The sequence below is a fragment of the Pelodiscus sinensis genome, chromosome 1 (genome assembly GCF_052426305.1).
Source record: "Pelodiscus sinensis isolate ZL-2025 chromosome 1, ASM5242630v1, whole genome shotgun sequence".
NCBI lineage: Eukaryota > Metazoa > Chordata > Testudines > Trionychidae > Pelodiscus > Pelodiscus sinensis.
Genome location: NC_143052.1, coordinates 123,813,986 through 123,828,297, shown reverse-complemented (window position 1 = coordinate 123,828,297; position 14,312 = coordinate 123,813,986). Strand labels below are relative to the sequence as shown.

Sequence of the window (14,312 nt, the reverse complement as noted above, 5' to 3'; positions counted from 1 at the left end):
TTTACACTGCCTTTGCCTCTACTATAAGTGCCCTGGTAGTAAACTAGGGGCTCAGGATGAAAACAGGTAACTGGTTAATCGGTTACCAGGTAAACATCACTAATGACTGGTTAACCAATACCCGGAAGCAGACCCTGCTCATAGGGGGGCCAGCAGCAGCAGCCCAGGGCAGGGGGAGCGGGATCCCACTTAATTGGTTAACCAGTTAAACCTAAGGTTTAATCAATTAACTGATTAACCAGGATTTTACATCCCTACTGGAGGCTAAAGTCTCAAAGGGTGTTCAGCCGACTACATTGACCACCATTAAAGTAACATAACATCCATCATAAAAGCTGACAAATACAGACCAAAAAATACTTGAAATCAGAGGTGTTGATTTTATTGAATCATGAAGATAAACCAAAATGAAATCCAGTTGTTTGCTCAAGTGATCCACAAGAGCCCCTTCCCATTTCCACTATGGCTACGTCTACACTGGCCCCTTTTCCGGAAGGGGCATGTTAATTTCACCTATCGTAGTAGGGAAATCCGCGGGGGATTTAAATATCATGTCCGCCGCTTTTTTCCGGCTTTTAAAAAAGCCGTAAAAGAGCGTCTACACTGGCCCCGATCCTCCGGAAAAAGCGCCCTTTTCCGGAGGCTCTTATTCCTACTTCGAAGTAGGAATAAGAGCCTCCGGAAAAGGGCGCTTTTTCCGGAGGATCGGGGCCAGTGTAGACGCTCTTTTACGGCTTTTTTAAAAGCCGGAAAAAAGCGGCGGACATTTTTATTTAAATGCCGCGTGGGATATTTAAATCCCCCGCGGATTTCCCTACTACGATAGGTGAAATTAACATGCCCCTTCCGGAAAAGGGGCCAGTGTAGACGAGCCCTTTATATGTCACATGACTTAGATTAGCTATGATGGAAGCATGGCAGAGAAAATACACTCTTGATAACCCTGGAGTTCTCAAAGTCTCTAAAATGTTTACAAAGTTCTGTAGCCTGGTATAAGGCATAATAGTTTGTGCAACAGTTGGGTAGTCCTGTGAGATAGATAGCCAAAACCATTAATAAATTTGCATCCATTGGGATGAAATGGCACACGTTATAGTGAAAACTCAGAACAGGACTTGTATACATTTTTGTGTGGAAAATAAGTTTTTTAACTAAACAACGTTTTCACAAAAGCAGCCATGAAAAATGTTTATTTTTTAGTCTACAGAATTAACACCATGAAACAGAAATATTTTTTTCTTGAAATGCCACTGCAGAGCCTCATAGTAGTTGCAGTTAAGTTGCCTCATGCTCCTATTTTTCTCTGTGGACCAGGCTCTTAGGCCAAATTTCATCTCCCATAATGTACTGCAGCTATATGACTTTCCATGATGTATCCCCTCAGCAAGAGGAAGACCATGGTGCATTATGGGAAATATAGTGTGACCAGGGATCCCAGCCCATAGAGAGGAAAGGGAACATGAGGCACTATTTCAGAACCCCCCAAAAAATGTATTTTTAATTTTTCACCAAATATTCCATTGAGGAAAAAAATCACTTTCTGCCTACCTAATACTAATTTTGTTTTATATCATGTCAGTGGCTGTAGGAGATTTCATGGGTTTAAATTTGAGAAAAATACCCTAGAAATGTCTCTGAATAAAATCCTAACCTTCCATTTTGCTTAGTTGCTGAAATAATAGGGTTCAGGACACATTTTTTTAATGGTGAGAGAAAACCCACTTGCCTAGTGCTCCTGCTAGGGTGTGGAGTGAGGGTATGGGGCACCCATTTTTCAGGGGCCCCTAATTGGCTGGGGTCAGGTTTCAGTGGCCAATCTGCCACTGCCTGTTGCCACAAGATGGGAATCTTGGGTAAGGGCACTGAGAGCACATTGAGTAATTGGGTCTGCTGCCAATGTGCCTCTCATCAGACATTGTCTTCCAAGTGCTGCTCTTCTCTTCTGCTATCTGCAAGGCAGAGTATGTGCTTGAGAGATAGTACAATCTAACGGAATAAGGATGAGAGACCCTTGGGATCATGTTAGTATTGCTCACATCTTTGCTGGTGGTTCACTATGTCGTTACTTGAAAGTCACTTCTCTGTCACAGTGTACTCATCTTTAAAGTTAGGACAATATGACAAGCTGATAACACCCTGTATGAGGTGAACTGTTGTTTACCATTCACACTAACAGCAGCATCTTGGATCACCTGTTGAATATTTCATAGAACAGCACAATATGGTTTCTGTCTTCTAAAATTATTTGACTCAGAGCCATTGGCTCCAGAAATTCTTACCAGCCTTCATTCCATTGTGTAATGAAAAGAAAATACACTAGGCTTCAAGTAGCACACCCAATTTTCCCATCAGGGGATGCTTAAATACTAGGATTTAAAAATTACAGGAGAGTTTCATTTGTATATTTAATTACATGGCAAGGAAAATGAATACCCCAATATAGAGATGTCATGGCATACTTAAATGTAATGATATATTTGCCAGTTAATACAGAACAAGCAGGCATGTTTTTCTTTTATTGACCAATAAGAAGAGAAAAAAGGGAACAAGTCTGTCACTGGTTGTGCCAGGCACAAATAACATCTTAGAATAATAATAAATAATTCTCCTCCCCAAATTCCATGCTGATGGACTATGTGCTTTAGGACTGTCACTTTATATTTACTAATCAACTCATGACAAATCTATGACTGTGTCCCATGCATAAGTAGTGTACTTGTACATATTTCTATAGGGAATTATGCAGTGGGAGGCTGTATGGTGGATTACTAAGATTCTACAGTATGCTTTACAAATCAAACTTAGGCTTTTTATAACCAGACATGTGCTTATCAAAATGTTTCAAGCCATCAGGCACATTATGAATTGGCTCAATGTGTGAAAGACACATTAAATTATTCATTTTCACTCTCTAGTTTAATGTTACAGATTCACACACATTCGTTGTTATCCTTTTGAAAACATAGAGCAAAAATAAAACTAAAAAAATTATTCATGACAAAAGGGTGTACAAGAACGTGAGGTGGGAAGGAGAGCATAGTCCAACTGCCTATTCAGGAGCAAAATAGCTATCCAGCATCGTAAGTGCTGGAACTGAGGTGTGGGGGTGTGCAGCAGCACTCTCTGACTTGAAGTGGTTTTCATTATATACAAGTTTAGGTCAATGGCTCCAGGCACCCGCACTATAAAAATTGTTCCAGCGCCCCTGTCCAGCATAAATCAATCCACTGTCTTCCAAAGAGCTTTATTTATTTACAACAGCTGAGGATCAGACCACAGATTTTAAATGCTATGAGATGGAATCTAAATAGTTGCTTTCTCTCCACCCCCGTTCCATTGCATTATTTATTAGAAATTCCCCTTTACAAAAATAATGTTTCAAAATCAGGTTCGTATCCAATTTTCGAGATCATGCCTTCACTCATTTCAGGGCAACATATTTAAAGAGCTTTTATGTGATCAGATGCAAGATTTGCACTCTGGAGCTTTCGATGGAAGGGGTATGTTTAATGGACAGCCATGTTTAGGAGAAAGAAAAAAGGGAAAATGTGAAGATGTGATTTCTGGAGGTGAGAGGAAACGTCTAGAAGTCAGCATTTTTGGGTCATCTGTGGTCTACACTAACTTGTTAGCGTTTCTGTACCTCATTTTCTCAGTCTGTAAAATACATATGTGAATAACATCGACTGAAAAGATTAGGAAAGAATCATTTATGTGATACAGACTACCACACAGCCAGGAACTGGACTGAGATCATGAGCTCATTTTGCATTACCCACTAAAAACATATCACCTAGTTTTAACGTCCAGTCATTGGCGACATGAACTGGATTCTAACCAATTACCTACAAGCAAATGGCTGTGCTTATATCATAGTACCAGTCTCCAGAGTCATGAAATCCTTTCTGGTGGACATTCTATATCCTCAGTAATCTGTGTTCTAAGCTTCAGGTAATGTTCTAGTAAAAGTACTGGTGAATAAAGCACACCAACTTTCAAGGGCTTCCCCCATCAGACGTTTGGGGCTCACAAACGGCATATATACACTAGAACATTATTTCAGAATAACTTATTTCAAAATAATAACTCCCAAAATAACATTTTCAAATAAACATTATTCCTTGTGGAAAGCAGGAGTTATTTCAAAATAACCAGCCTCTTCCTTCAAAATAACAGGCTTGGTAGTGTGGATGCTCCGCTTGTTATTTTGAAATTAAAGGGTTATCTCAAAATAACTCCCTAGTATAGATGAGGGCCAAGAGAATAAAACAAAATATTTATAGGGATTCATATAGGAAATAGCTATAAGAATGTATATCAGGTTTAATTTTTTAATAGCTGATTTCATTAACTTTTGTTATTGAAACAGTATGCTCTTTTTTGTAACTCATTGGCACCAGACAGTGGATTTTCCTTTGTAAAATGTATCTTGGTAATTACTGTCAATGCAAATGGGATTGTTATGTTCATAGCAGTCGGAGGAACTCTCTCCTCTAGTAGTTTTGCATCATTATACTTTTTCAAAGCCACAACGGGATGATTTATCAATAATGCCATCTAAGGATCTCTTTTAGACTGCATAATCAAGAAGTAGACACAACAAATTCTTAAATATCAATACTCAAACTTGGAGTGCCTTGGTTTCCCATATTAATACGCAGACTGAGGAATCTGATTGGGAATCAAATGTCAGAGTCTCTGACACAGGAAATTACATTGGTTAAAAGGGATGCCAAAATGAAATCACAGCTCACTTTTTCCCATCTCAGAAACCCTTACACATACAAATATACATGAAACGCAAATTTGAAATAACTTTAAGGTCAAATGAAGCCGAAGAAAGCCTCAAAGAGCCTTGGACTTAAACGGAAGGGCAGCAGTTAAAGGAAAGGAGTACGGCTTTTTCAGGCACAGCTATACTAGGGTGGGGGTTGTGGAGGTGCACTGCCTTAGTGGCAGCTGCTGGAGGTACAGGTATCCTGTATAGTCTCAACAAGGTTGTGTGCTTCATAGGAGCAAACTCAGAAATGGCAGCTACAGAAGGGTTTCTGTGTGAATTCTCCTTATTCCTTGACTCTGAATATTACCAGGATAAAATGAGCAACCCACCCTACCATGAACTGTTGTATAGGGGAAGGTGGAGTCATGCTAGTCTCTCCACTTGCACTTTGGTAGTTCAGAAGCTAGCATTCAGTCTGGCCATGTGTAGGTGCACAAGAGTTGCAAGGAGAAGTGGGCTGCAGCAACCCACAATCTGGTGCTAGATTAAAGGGAAAATAAGCAGGCTCTTTTACGTAATCTTCTAAAGTAAAGTAATCTTTCACTTTTGTAGGAGGTGTGGAAGCCTGCATAGGCTTCTGAGTCTGTCCAATGTATTTTAAGAGGCAAGCAAGCAGATTTTTTCAAACATTTCATGCTTTGCCAAATTTCATCCACAGAGCCACTTTTTAGAAGTTATTCTTACCATCCTGCTTGAAAATATACTACCAAAGTTATCATCCTATGGGCTTCAAGCCCCCTGGGAGTTGTTCCAAGGGCTACAATTCTATCAGGGTGCTGCAGCCGCCTCAGTACAAGTCCAGGTGGGAAGCACATTGATTACTCTTGAGGCATTTGGAGCCTTATAGGGAGCAAAGGGTGGATTCTGCAGTAAAATTCATAGCCAGAGAACAGCAGAATACCTGAATACACACATTTATAGATAGCACAAGTTAGGTAACTGCAACTTTGCATGCATACACACTTTTTAAAGCATATTAATGCAACAAGTGTCATACACAGGTGTCTGCATGTGCAAAGTTGCAAACATATCACTAGGGACTGAATGTTAAACCCATAATATGCTAGCATGAAAATCTAGTTCTTGGTTTCACTCTTCATACTTCTTTGGACTTGTATTTGGAATGCAAACAGTACAAAACCTCCAATGTAGTCTTCATATTTCCTTTTACAATATCTGTGGATACACAAGAAAGAAACAAGCCAGCTGGGAAACGTTAGAAATCCTTGAGATAGAGAGACTGCACATCTTAAAGCATTGAAGGTAATCTTTCACTTTCCCCAAATTATAGTCTAACTAAATTCAAGAACCAAAACAGGAAATATAAGTTATCAGATTTTCTTGATTTCTTAAATTAGTCAGGAGAAGAAAAAGGCGCCTTTACCACAATGGATCAGTAATATACAGAAAGAAACAATTCTTCATTGGCAGACAACAGAGTAGATAATTTAATAAGATTTGATAGCTGTATTTTTCGTAATTCTACAATAATGTGAATAGTAGCAGGCATTGCCTTAACTCTTCATTTCCTGGCTTTGTAGGCTACGTCTACACTGGCCCCTTTTCCGGAAGGGGCATGTAAATTTCACCAGTCGTCGTAGGGAAATCCGCGGGGGATTTAAATATCCCCCGCGGCATTTAAATAAAAATGTCCGCCGCTTTTTTCCGGCTTTTAAAAAAGCCGGAAAAGAGCATCTACACTGGCCCTGATCCTCCGGAAAAAGTAGGAATAAGACCCTCCGGAAAAGTGCACTTTTTCCGGAGGATCGGGGCCAGTGTAGACGCTCTTTTCCGGCTTTTTTAAAAGCCGGAAAAAAGCGGCGGACATTTTTATTTAAATGCCGCGGGGGATATTTAAATCCCCCGCGGATTTCCCTACGACGACTGGTGAAATTTACATGCCCCTTCCGGAAAAGGGGCCAGTGTAGACGAGCCCGTAGTGTTTGCATATTGTTCTGTGATTGTACTTCCTGCTTTTTGGAGGTTTCAATTTTCAGGGGCTAACTTCCATATTCTGAAAGTGCACACTGTACTGCTAAGCAACCTCAATTCCTGTTTGACAAAATATTTGCTAATCAATGCATCTGCTTGTATTCAAACCACTACTTCATCCAAATGATGAAAGATGTAGAGGGCTTGATGCTTCTCTTCAGATCGTGTAAAGGTATGTGGCTTTGTACTGAACACAGACCAGCATTAGGACCACGAGGCCACATCTTCAGCTGGTGTAAACAGTATAGTTCTATTAAACACCAAATTGCATCAGCTAAGCATCTGGCCTATGTAGCTGTATATAAATGACACACAGATGTTGAAGTTTATATTTCCCACATTAATCAACAGTAAACATTACTTGAGGCAGTCCTGCACATTTTGAGAAATGGATGTCCATTGCTTTTAAACAAACCCACAAAAAAAGGTATAACCTGGGAAAGCCAAATCAGGGAAACTAGAATGGTCCACTAAACTCCAGGTTCCATGCACAGGGCATAAAGACTCCGCTTTCTCTCTGCCATTTCACAAATCACTTACATTGACATGAATGACAGATACCCATGCGTAGAGCAGGTTGGAAAAAGCCATCCAAAACAAAAGTTTAATGAAAAAAGATAACCAAAAATTTTCATAATTCCCACACCTTCCATTTTGTATTGGCTCTACCCAATAATGTAGATATAGCTAGCTGACCCTTATATATGCTCATATGTATACATATTCTGAACTTGCTCATGAATGGACTACCCAAATGGGAAAAGGTGCAATTTTTAACCCTGGAACAGCTTTCTGGTAAATTGCCCATAGCTTAACATCTTTATTTAAAGACTTGGGGCCTCTCTAAAAGATACGCATTAAATCAGCAGCAAGTTATGGATTCAAGAAAGATTGGGTGAAAATAGATGCTCTGTGTTCTTCAGGAGCTTGAACTAAATGGTCATAATGGAATCTTCTGGGTCTAAAAATCTAATCTATTCACCTCCTGATTTTGGCACACACAGCACACTTACCTCCTAAGTGGTAATTTCAACAACAATTGATGTATCTTAGGGTACATCTACACTACAGAGAAGACTGAAGCTACTGCTGTCTCTCTTCCATGGTTTGAATTAGTGGTTCTTGTTAAGACAGCCAATTTGAACTGAGAAGGGTGCTCCGGTCGATGCCAGTAATCCTGCTTCCATGAGGAGTAAGGGAAGTAGAAGGAAGAGTGTTCTTTCTTCGACTTCCTGCCATGTGGACAGCGCCAAAAGTCAAGTTAAGGTATTTTGACTTCAGCTACGCAATTAACTTAGTTGCATATCTTAATTTGACCTTAGCCTGTAGTGTAGACACACCCCTAGATAATTTCATTCTTGCTTTAAATGGTGTTGACTTATTAAAGTGGGTATTGTAACAACAGAAATTATTTTTTTTTTTAAGGCTAGATTGTTAAAATATAGGATATTTACAGGGCATACTTAGTAAAGGAAATGTTATGGAATATGCAGGCGTCATGATGGAGAAGATTCTCTAGCTGATGGCCTTAGCTCTTCATGAATCAAAGCAAGAATTATTCTCTTCCAGAACAAATACTATATTGTGACTCACCTTCAGCATTGACAGGAAAATCTAAAATACCTCCATCTGTCAGCAAAGCCACTGCAAGGTTAACATTGTGAATCTGTTGATCAGAAAAAGTGCTCAATGAAACAGAAAGTGAACTCTACTCAAATATAGAGAGTGTATGCTTTATTTCTTTGGCAGTTGAAATGGGAGTTAGCTATACTACACCAACATATTTTTCATAATCTCTTTAATTCTGATGGAAAGTTTATAATCACTTCTACCAATTACCAAATCAGAAAAAAAGAAACCAATTTTCCTTTCAAAATTACATGAAACGGGATGAAGAAAGATCAACTCATTTAAAAGTTTTCTGAAAGCCTTTAATTAGATCCCAAAAGCTCTAAGAGTTTGATAAAAATACAGGAAAAACTTTAACATCAAATTAAATTTTCAGAAAGTATTCTATTTTTCATTTAGAATGCTAAATGTTTGCAATGTTCTGAACAACTGTAACAATGAAAATTAGGGTAAAGTTTTAACATACAAAGGTCTAAATTCATACTTATTATTGAGGATATCCTCATGGATGTCACACAAAAGATATTTTTCTGCTCTTTGGTACTTCCTTTTATAGCTTCTTCCCAACAGGACAACAACATTGTAAGTGCTGCATTCATTCCAAAATGACAGCAGAACTGTTGATTTTTATTTATTTTAAATCCAGATCCCATTCCCTTCTTGATTTTAACAGCCTAAAGACAGATGGTATATTTAGGGACTGTCATTAGACTATTCCTTTCATGAAGAAAGAACAAAAACTTAAATTGCTTTCTTAGCCATTCTGCTTCTTAGTGATCAGTTTATCCTTCAGGAGGTACCATTTACAGTGCAGCTATCTTTTATTCTGAGATACCTTTGTGTTCCACTTGGTTTTGTGATTTACAAACAACAGTGACAGAGTTTGAAACTAGCTTTATAACCTTCTCCAAATCCATGACAGACAAGGAAAATGAAAGGATTATATGGAGCTGCAAACTGTTTACCGCGGGATAAATAAAATGATTGTTTAATGAAATTACCAAGTAAGAAGGGTCATTTTTTCCCCCTCAGCAAGTTCATGAGACTTCCACAGAAAAGTAACAGGTAGAACTTTTATATAAACCTTAAGACACAATACTGACATTTCCGGCAGATAGGCAAACTGGTTTGGATAAAGGGAGCACATTCATCTTTCTGCACTTCCAGATGGAAGCAGAGGCACTAGAATACTGGTCAGCATTTCCATCCTTATAGGAAGTAGCCCCATGCCATTAGCTTGTCTTTGTTCCCATTTCTTTCCTTTCCATCGCCTGACACATAAGCATTGGCTTTCTCTGGGCCCGAGGGCTGCTCCATCCCCAACTCTTCCCCAAAGCCCCCACCATCTCCACTTCTTCCCACCCCCCACTCCACTCCAGGCCCTGCTCCCACATTTTCCCCCAAGTGCTCACCCCATCCTACTACTTCTCACCTGCTTCCTAAGCACATGCATCCCTGCTCCTTCAACCACCCTCCCAGAGCCTCCTGTATTAGGCAAAGCAGCTGATTGTAGTGGGAGGAGTTAATCAGTGAGGTCACCAGCAAATCAGAGGCACTGGGGGGAATTGGCTGCAAAGCACCTATTATTTTTTCCATTGGTGCTCCAGGCCTGTAGCACCTGGGAGTCAGCGCTTATGACCGGACATGTCCTCTTTTCTTCCTGAACACAGATGGGAGTTCATGTGCATGACCTGCAAGCTGATGGGTATGTTGGAAGAAAAGGTTCTAGGACTGGAGGAATAAGGAGAGATACTAAAGTACTGAGAATCAGAGAAGCTGAGGGGATCCTAAGCAGCCCAGCTCAGGAAACACTGTTCCAGATGTTCCCTCTAAGCTGCGCAGCCACATAGTTTCCCATTGAGCCCTGCGCACTGACTAGAAAGCCCTGTGCCAGGGCTTCTGATGGCAGCAAGAGGAGATGCCTCTCCCAATGCTGCTGTAGCTGGTGGAGAGGTGCCTCTCCCTCAAGCCCCAGCATGGAGCTTCTATGGCTGGGGCATGAAAGCAGCCAGCAGCAGAACTGGCTATCACCTGTTTAGGAAGGATCAAGTAGGGAGAAGGAGAGTGGCACTCTGTGTCAAAAGCAGCACTACCTGTTTCCAGATCACTGAGCACTTAGAAGAAAATTATCTTGATTGCTTCAGATCAGTGTCCTACCTGATAAAACACACAGATGGGGGACCAGTTGGTGTCTGCTATGAAGCAGAGTATCACAATGGGGAACAAGATAACAGCCTCCTTTGCACCTATCTATAATGTGTAGGAAAATAAGCTGCATGATCATGAGGGACTTCAATCTGCAAGACATATGCTGGCGATCTCATGCTGCCAGTCCTAAAACATCCCTGGAATTTCTAAACATTATAGCTGACAATTTCCTAACGCAAGAAGTGTTGCAGCCTTGGTAGGAGAATTCTTTACTAGACCTTTTCCTAACAAATAAAAAGGAACTGATCACAGAACTAAAAATTCATGGTAGTTGAGGTACAAGTGATCATGATTTGCACGCCGAATAAAGTCCAGACCATGAATATATACACCTGGTTCTTTAATGGGGCCAATTTCACAAAACAGAAAACATTTATGTGCCAAATCAGCTAGAAGGAAGAATTTAATCAGGAAAAAATGTGAACGATAACTAGGAATCATTTAAGAAAATGTTAGTAGATGCCCCAAAAGCCATCATCCCGCAACTGAAGAACAAGCCTGTGCTAGTTTTAAAAAAATGACCTGGTTTTAAAGAGGAAGTGTAGACAGTGTGAGAACGTGTAAAAACAACTGGAAAACTGGAAGAATGGGGGAGATGATAGTAGTGAATATAAATCAGAACTTGGGAATTGTGGAAAAAATAGAAGAGAAGCAAAGGCCACAGGAAAAATGTATGGTCAGCAGAGTTAAGGACAATAAAAAGACATTTTAGAATAAAAATATATTAGAAACAAAAGAATCCTGGCAATAGTATTGGTCCATTACTAGATGGAACGGGTTGAAATATTGATAACAAGGCACACAAGGCATAAGGGTAAATAAATATTTATATTTTGAGTGGGGGGAAGGGACATCTAGTGATGATAACAGTCTTTCCATTCTACTAGAATAGTGATAGAAATGTAGCCGTGTTAGTCTGGGGTAGCTGAAGCAAAATGCAGGACAATGTAGGACTTTAAAGACTAACAAGATGGTTTATTAGGTGATGAGCTTTCGTGGGCCAGACCCACTTCCTCAGATCAAATAGTGGAAGAAAGTAGTCACAACCATATATACCAAAGGATACAATTAAAAAAATGAACACATATGAAAAGGACAAATCACATTTCAGAACAAAACAGGGATGCGGGGGGGGGGGGGGGGGGGAGGTGAATGCCTGTGAATTGATGATATTAGAGGTGGGAAGAGTGAGATGTTTGTGAGTTAATGGTATTAGAGGTGATCACCAGTTCTGGAATCCACAAATTAGGAAGATACTGATAAATTGGAGAGGGTTCAAAGAAGAGCCACAAGAATGACTAAAAGATTAGGAAAATCTGTCTCAGTGTTAGACCCAAAGAACTCAGTCTATTTAGATTACCTAAGAGAAAGTTAAGAGAGACATGATTACAGTTTATAGATACCTACACGGGGAACAAATATTTAATAATGGACTCCTAAATCTAGCAAAGAAAGGTATAATACAATCCAGTGACTGGAAGTTGAAGCTAGACAAATTCAGATGGTAAATAAGACATAAATGTTTAACAGTGAGTGCATTTAACCTTAGAATAATTTACAAGGGCTATGGTGGAATCTCCATCTCTGACAATTTTTAAATCAAGATTCGGTATTTTTCAGTGGTTTTCAACCTTTTTATTTCTCTAAAAAATTTGAATGGAGCAAACACCCCTTTGGAAATCTTAGATATAGTATGCAGAGTCCCATGGGTCTGCAGATCACAGATTGATAACTATACCCTAGGTATTATTTGGGGAAAGTTCCATGACCTGTGTTATGCAGGAGCTGAGAATAGATGATCACAAGAGTCCTTTATGTCCTTGGAATCTATGAAACACCCCCCAACCCAATTCCTGCTCCCCTTTCCCTTCCTCCTACTCATCTTCTGGCCCCTGAATCTCTCCCCTTCTTCATCCCTCTGCATTCCCACTAGGATGACCCAACATCCCAATATTAGGAGGTGTGGCTAATATACACAGCTATATCCCCTGAAAAAAAGTGACAATTTTTCACACTTGCTATCTGGTTTCCCTTAATCCCACCGAGGTTGCTTCCTCCTTTTCCCCTGCACTACCTAGGCCCTGCAGCCAGAAACATGGAGAGAACAAAAGGGACCCTCCCTGCTCTCAGTTCCACTGCCCAAGCCGACAATGGTCCCCACCTACCGGAAGAAGCAATTGCAGACGCAGTCTTGCTCTGCCTTGCAGCTCCATGTTTGGAGCATGCCTGGTTGCTCTCAGGGTATGGTACATGCACAGTGCTGTGACACACAGCAGCAGTGAGAGGACAGAGAATGCTCAGTGCAGACAATCTTTGGGGAATTAAGCTACCAAACTCAAACACCTTTCTACAAACCATGTATCAACAGAGAGGTTTATAACTTAGCCAAATGTAGGCAGTTTTTTGTCCACAAGCATGCTAAAAGACCTCTAGAACTAGAGCTAGAACTGCTCAACAAAATCAGTTGTGAACATGTTTTGAGCATAGGCAAAACAACAAAGCTTCCCCTAACTCTGTTTTCACAAGCAGGTGAACTGTTTTAGCTGGAAAAAAGATTCAGTCTGAGACAAGTACCTTGTCTGGAAAAGTACAGCCCAAACAGCTGACGTTTGGCAAAATTCTGCTCCGCTGAAAACAAGCTCTTATAATGGGATATATGGAAAGTACCAAGGCAACCTTAATCACCTCCAGGGTACGTCTAGACTACAGGCTTTTGTTGACAGAGGCTTTGTCGACAGATACGGTCAACAAAGCTTCTGGCAACAAAGAGCATCTAGACTACATCCAGTTCTGTCGACAAAGCAAGCCGCTCTGTCGACATGAGAGTGTAGACGCAAAGGACAGTGTAGATGCAATAAAGCCTTCTGTTGACAGAAATCTATTGACAAAAGGCATTATTCCTCACTGAATGAGGTTTATTGCCGTCAACAAAACTGCTGAGTTCTGTCAATGCTATGTCAACAGAACTCAGCGGTAGTGTAGATGCAGGTATAGTTTTGTCAACAAAAGTCCACTTTTGTCGACAAAACCCTGTAGTCTAGATACATCCATAATGAAGAAAAGTGGGGAAGGGATAGTGCCATCCTCTGACATCAAAGGGAGGACAGTGATGGGAGTGAACAGAGACTGCACCATCCATTGGCACGAGAGGTAAATGATAGCTCCATCCACAGATGACCTAGTGAGCTGATCTCTGAGAGGTAAAGTTTAGTTCCAGTCTATGTTGAGCAGGGATCTGCTACCACCATATCTGGTTTTATTTGAGTTTACAGACAATATTCTAAACTGCCAATATTTGTTTTATTTTTTGTGTTTTTCCCTTCACTAGCATCCACTCCAATTCACTCTGCCCAAGATACACAGACTCTATCTCCTGGCTTTGAACGACCAGCTTTCAGCTTGAGTGAAGGATGATACACAATAATGATCCTGAAGGTCTGGCTGATTGTCACCAATTTTATAACAGGAACGTCATGTTTTAAATCTCAGAGGCGTTCTGCAGTGAAGGTTACATTGTCATGTTCTACTGTACCAATTAATGTCTAAAATGTGGGGGAGTTAGAGTACACAAGGAATTTGGGGGAAGTGTTTTAAATTGAAATAAAGTCTCTGAGCTACAGTAGCGGTGGTTAGATTTTTATCCCCCAAATCTAATTAGCAGAGTTTTAAAAGAGGGTCAATATTTGATAGGCTTTGTACTCTA

General features: G+C 40.2%; 1 protein-coding gene across 3 annotated transcripts in view; it reads right to left on the bottom strand.

Annotated features, from left to right (window-relative positions):
- Positions 1–1,175: 1,175 nt before the first annotated feature.
- Positions 1,176–14,312, bottom strand: part of PARVG (parvin gamma) — a 37,938-nt gene continuing 24,801 nt past the window's right edge. For 2 of the 3 annotated variants that reach the window (XM_089770134.1, XM_006127732.5), the window contains 2 exons: positions 8,366–8,438; positions 1,176–5,956 (listed from right to left, as the gene is read on the bottom strand). In XM_089770134.1, coding sequence (XP_089626260.1) covers positions 5,877–5,956; positions 8,366–8,438 — 153 coding nt within the window. In that variant the 3' untranslated portion in view covers positions 1,176–5,876. Of the gene's footprint in view, positions 5,957–6,654; positions 8,005–8,365; positions 8,439–14,312 lie in introns of those variants that run through there. The other variant, XM_089770130.1, reaches the window with a different exon arrangement.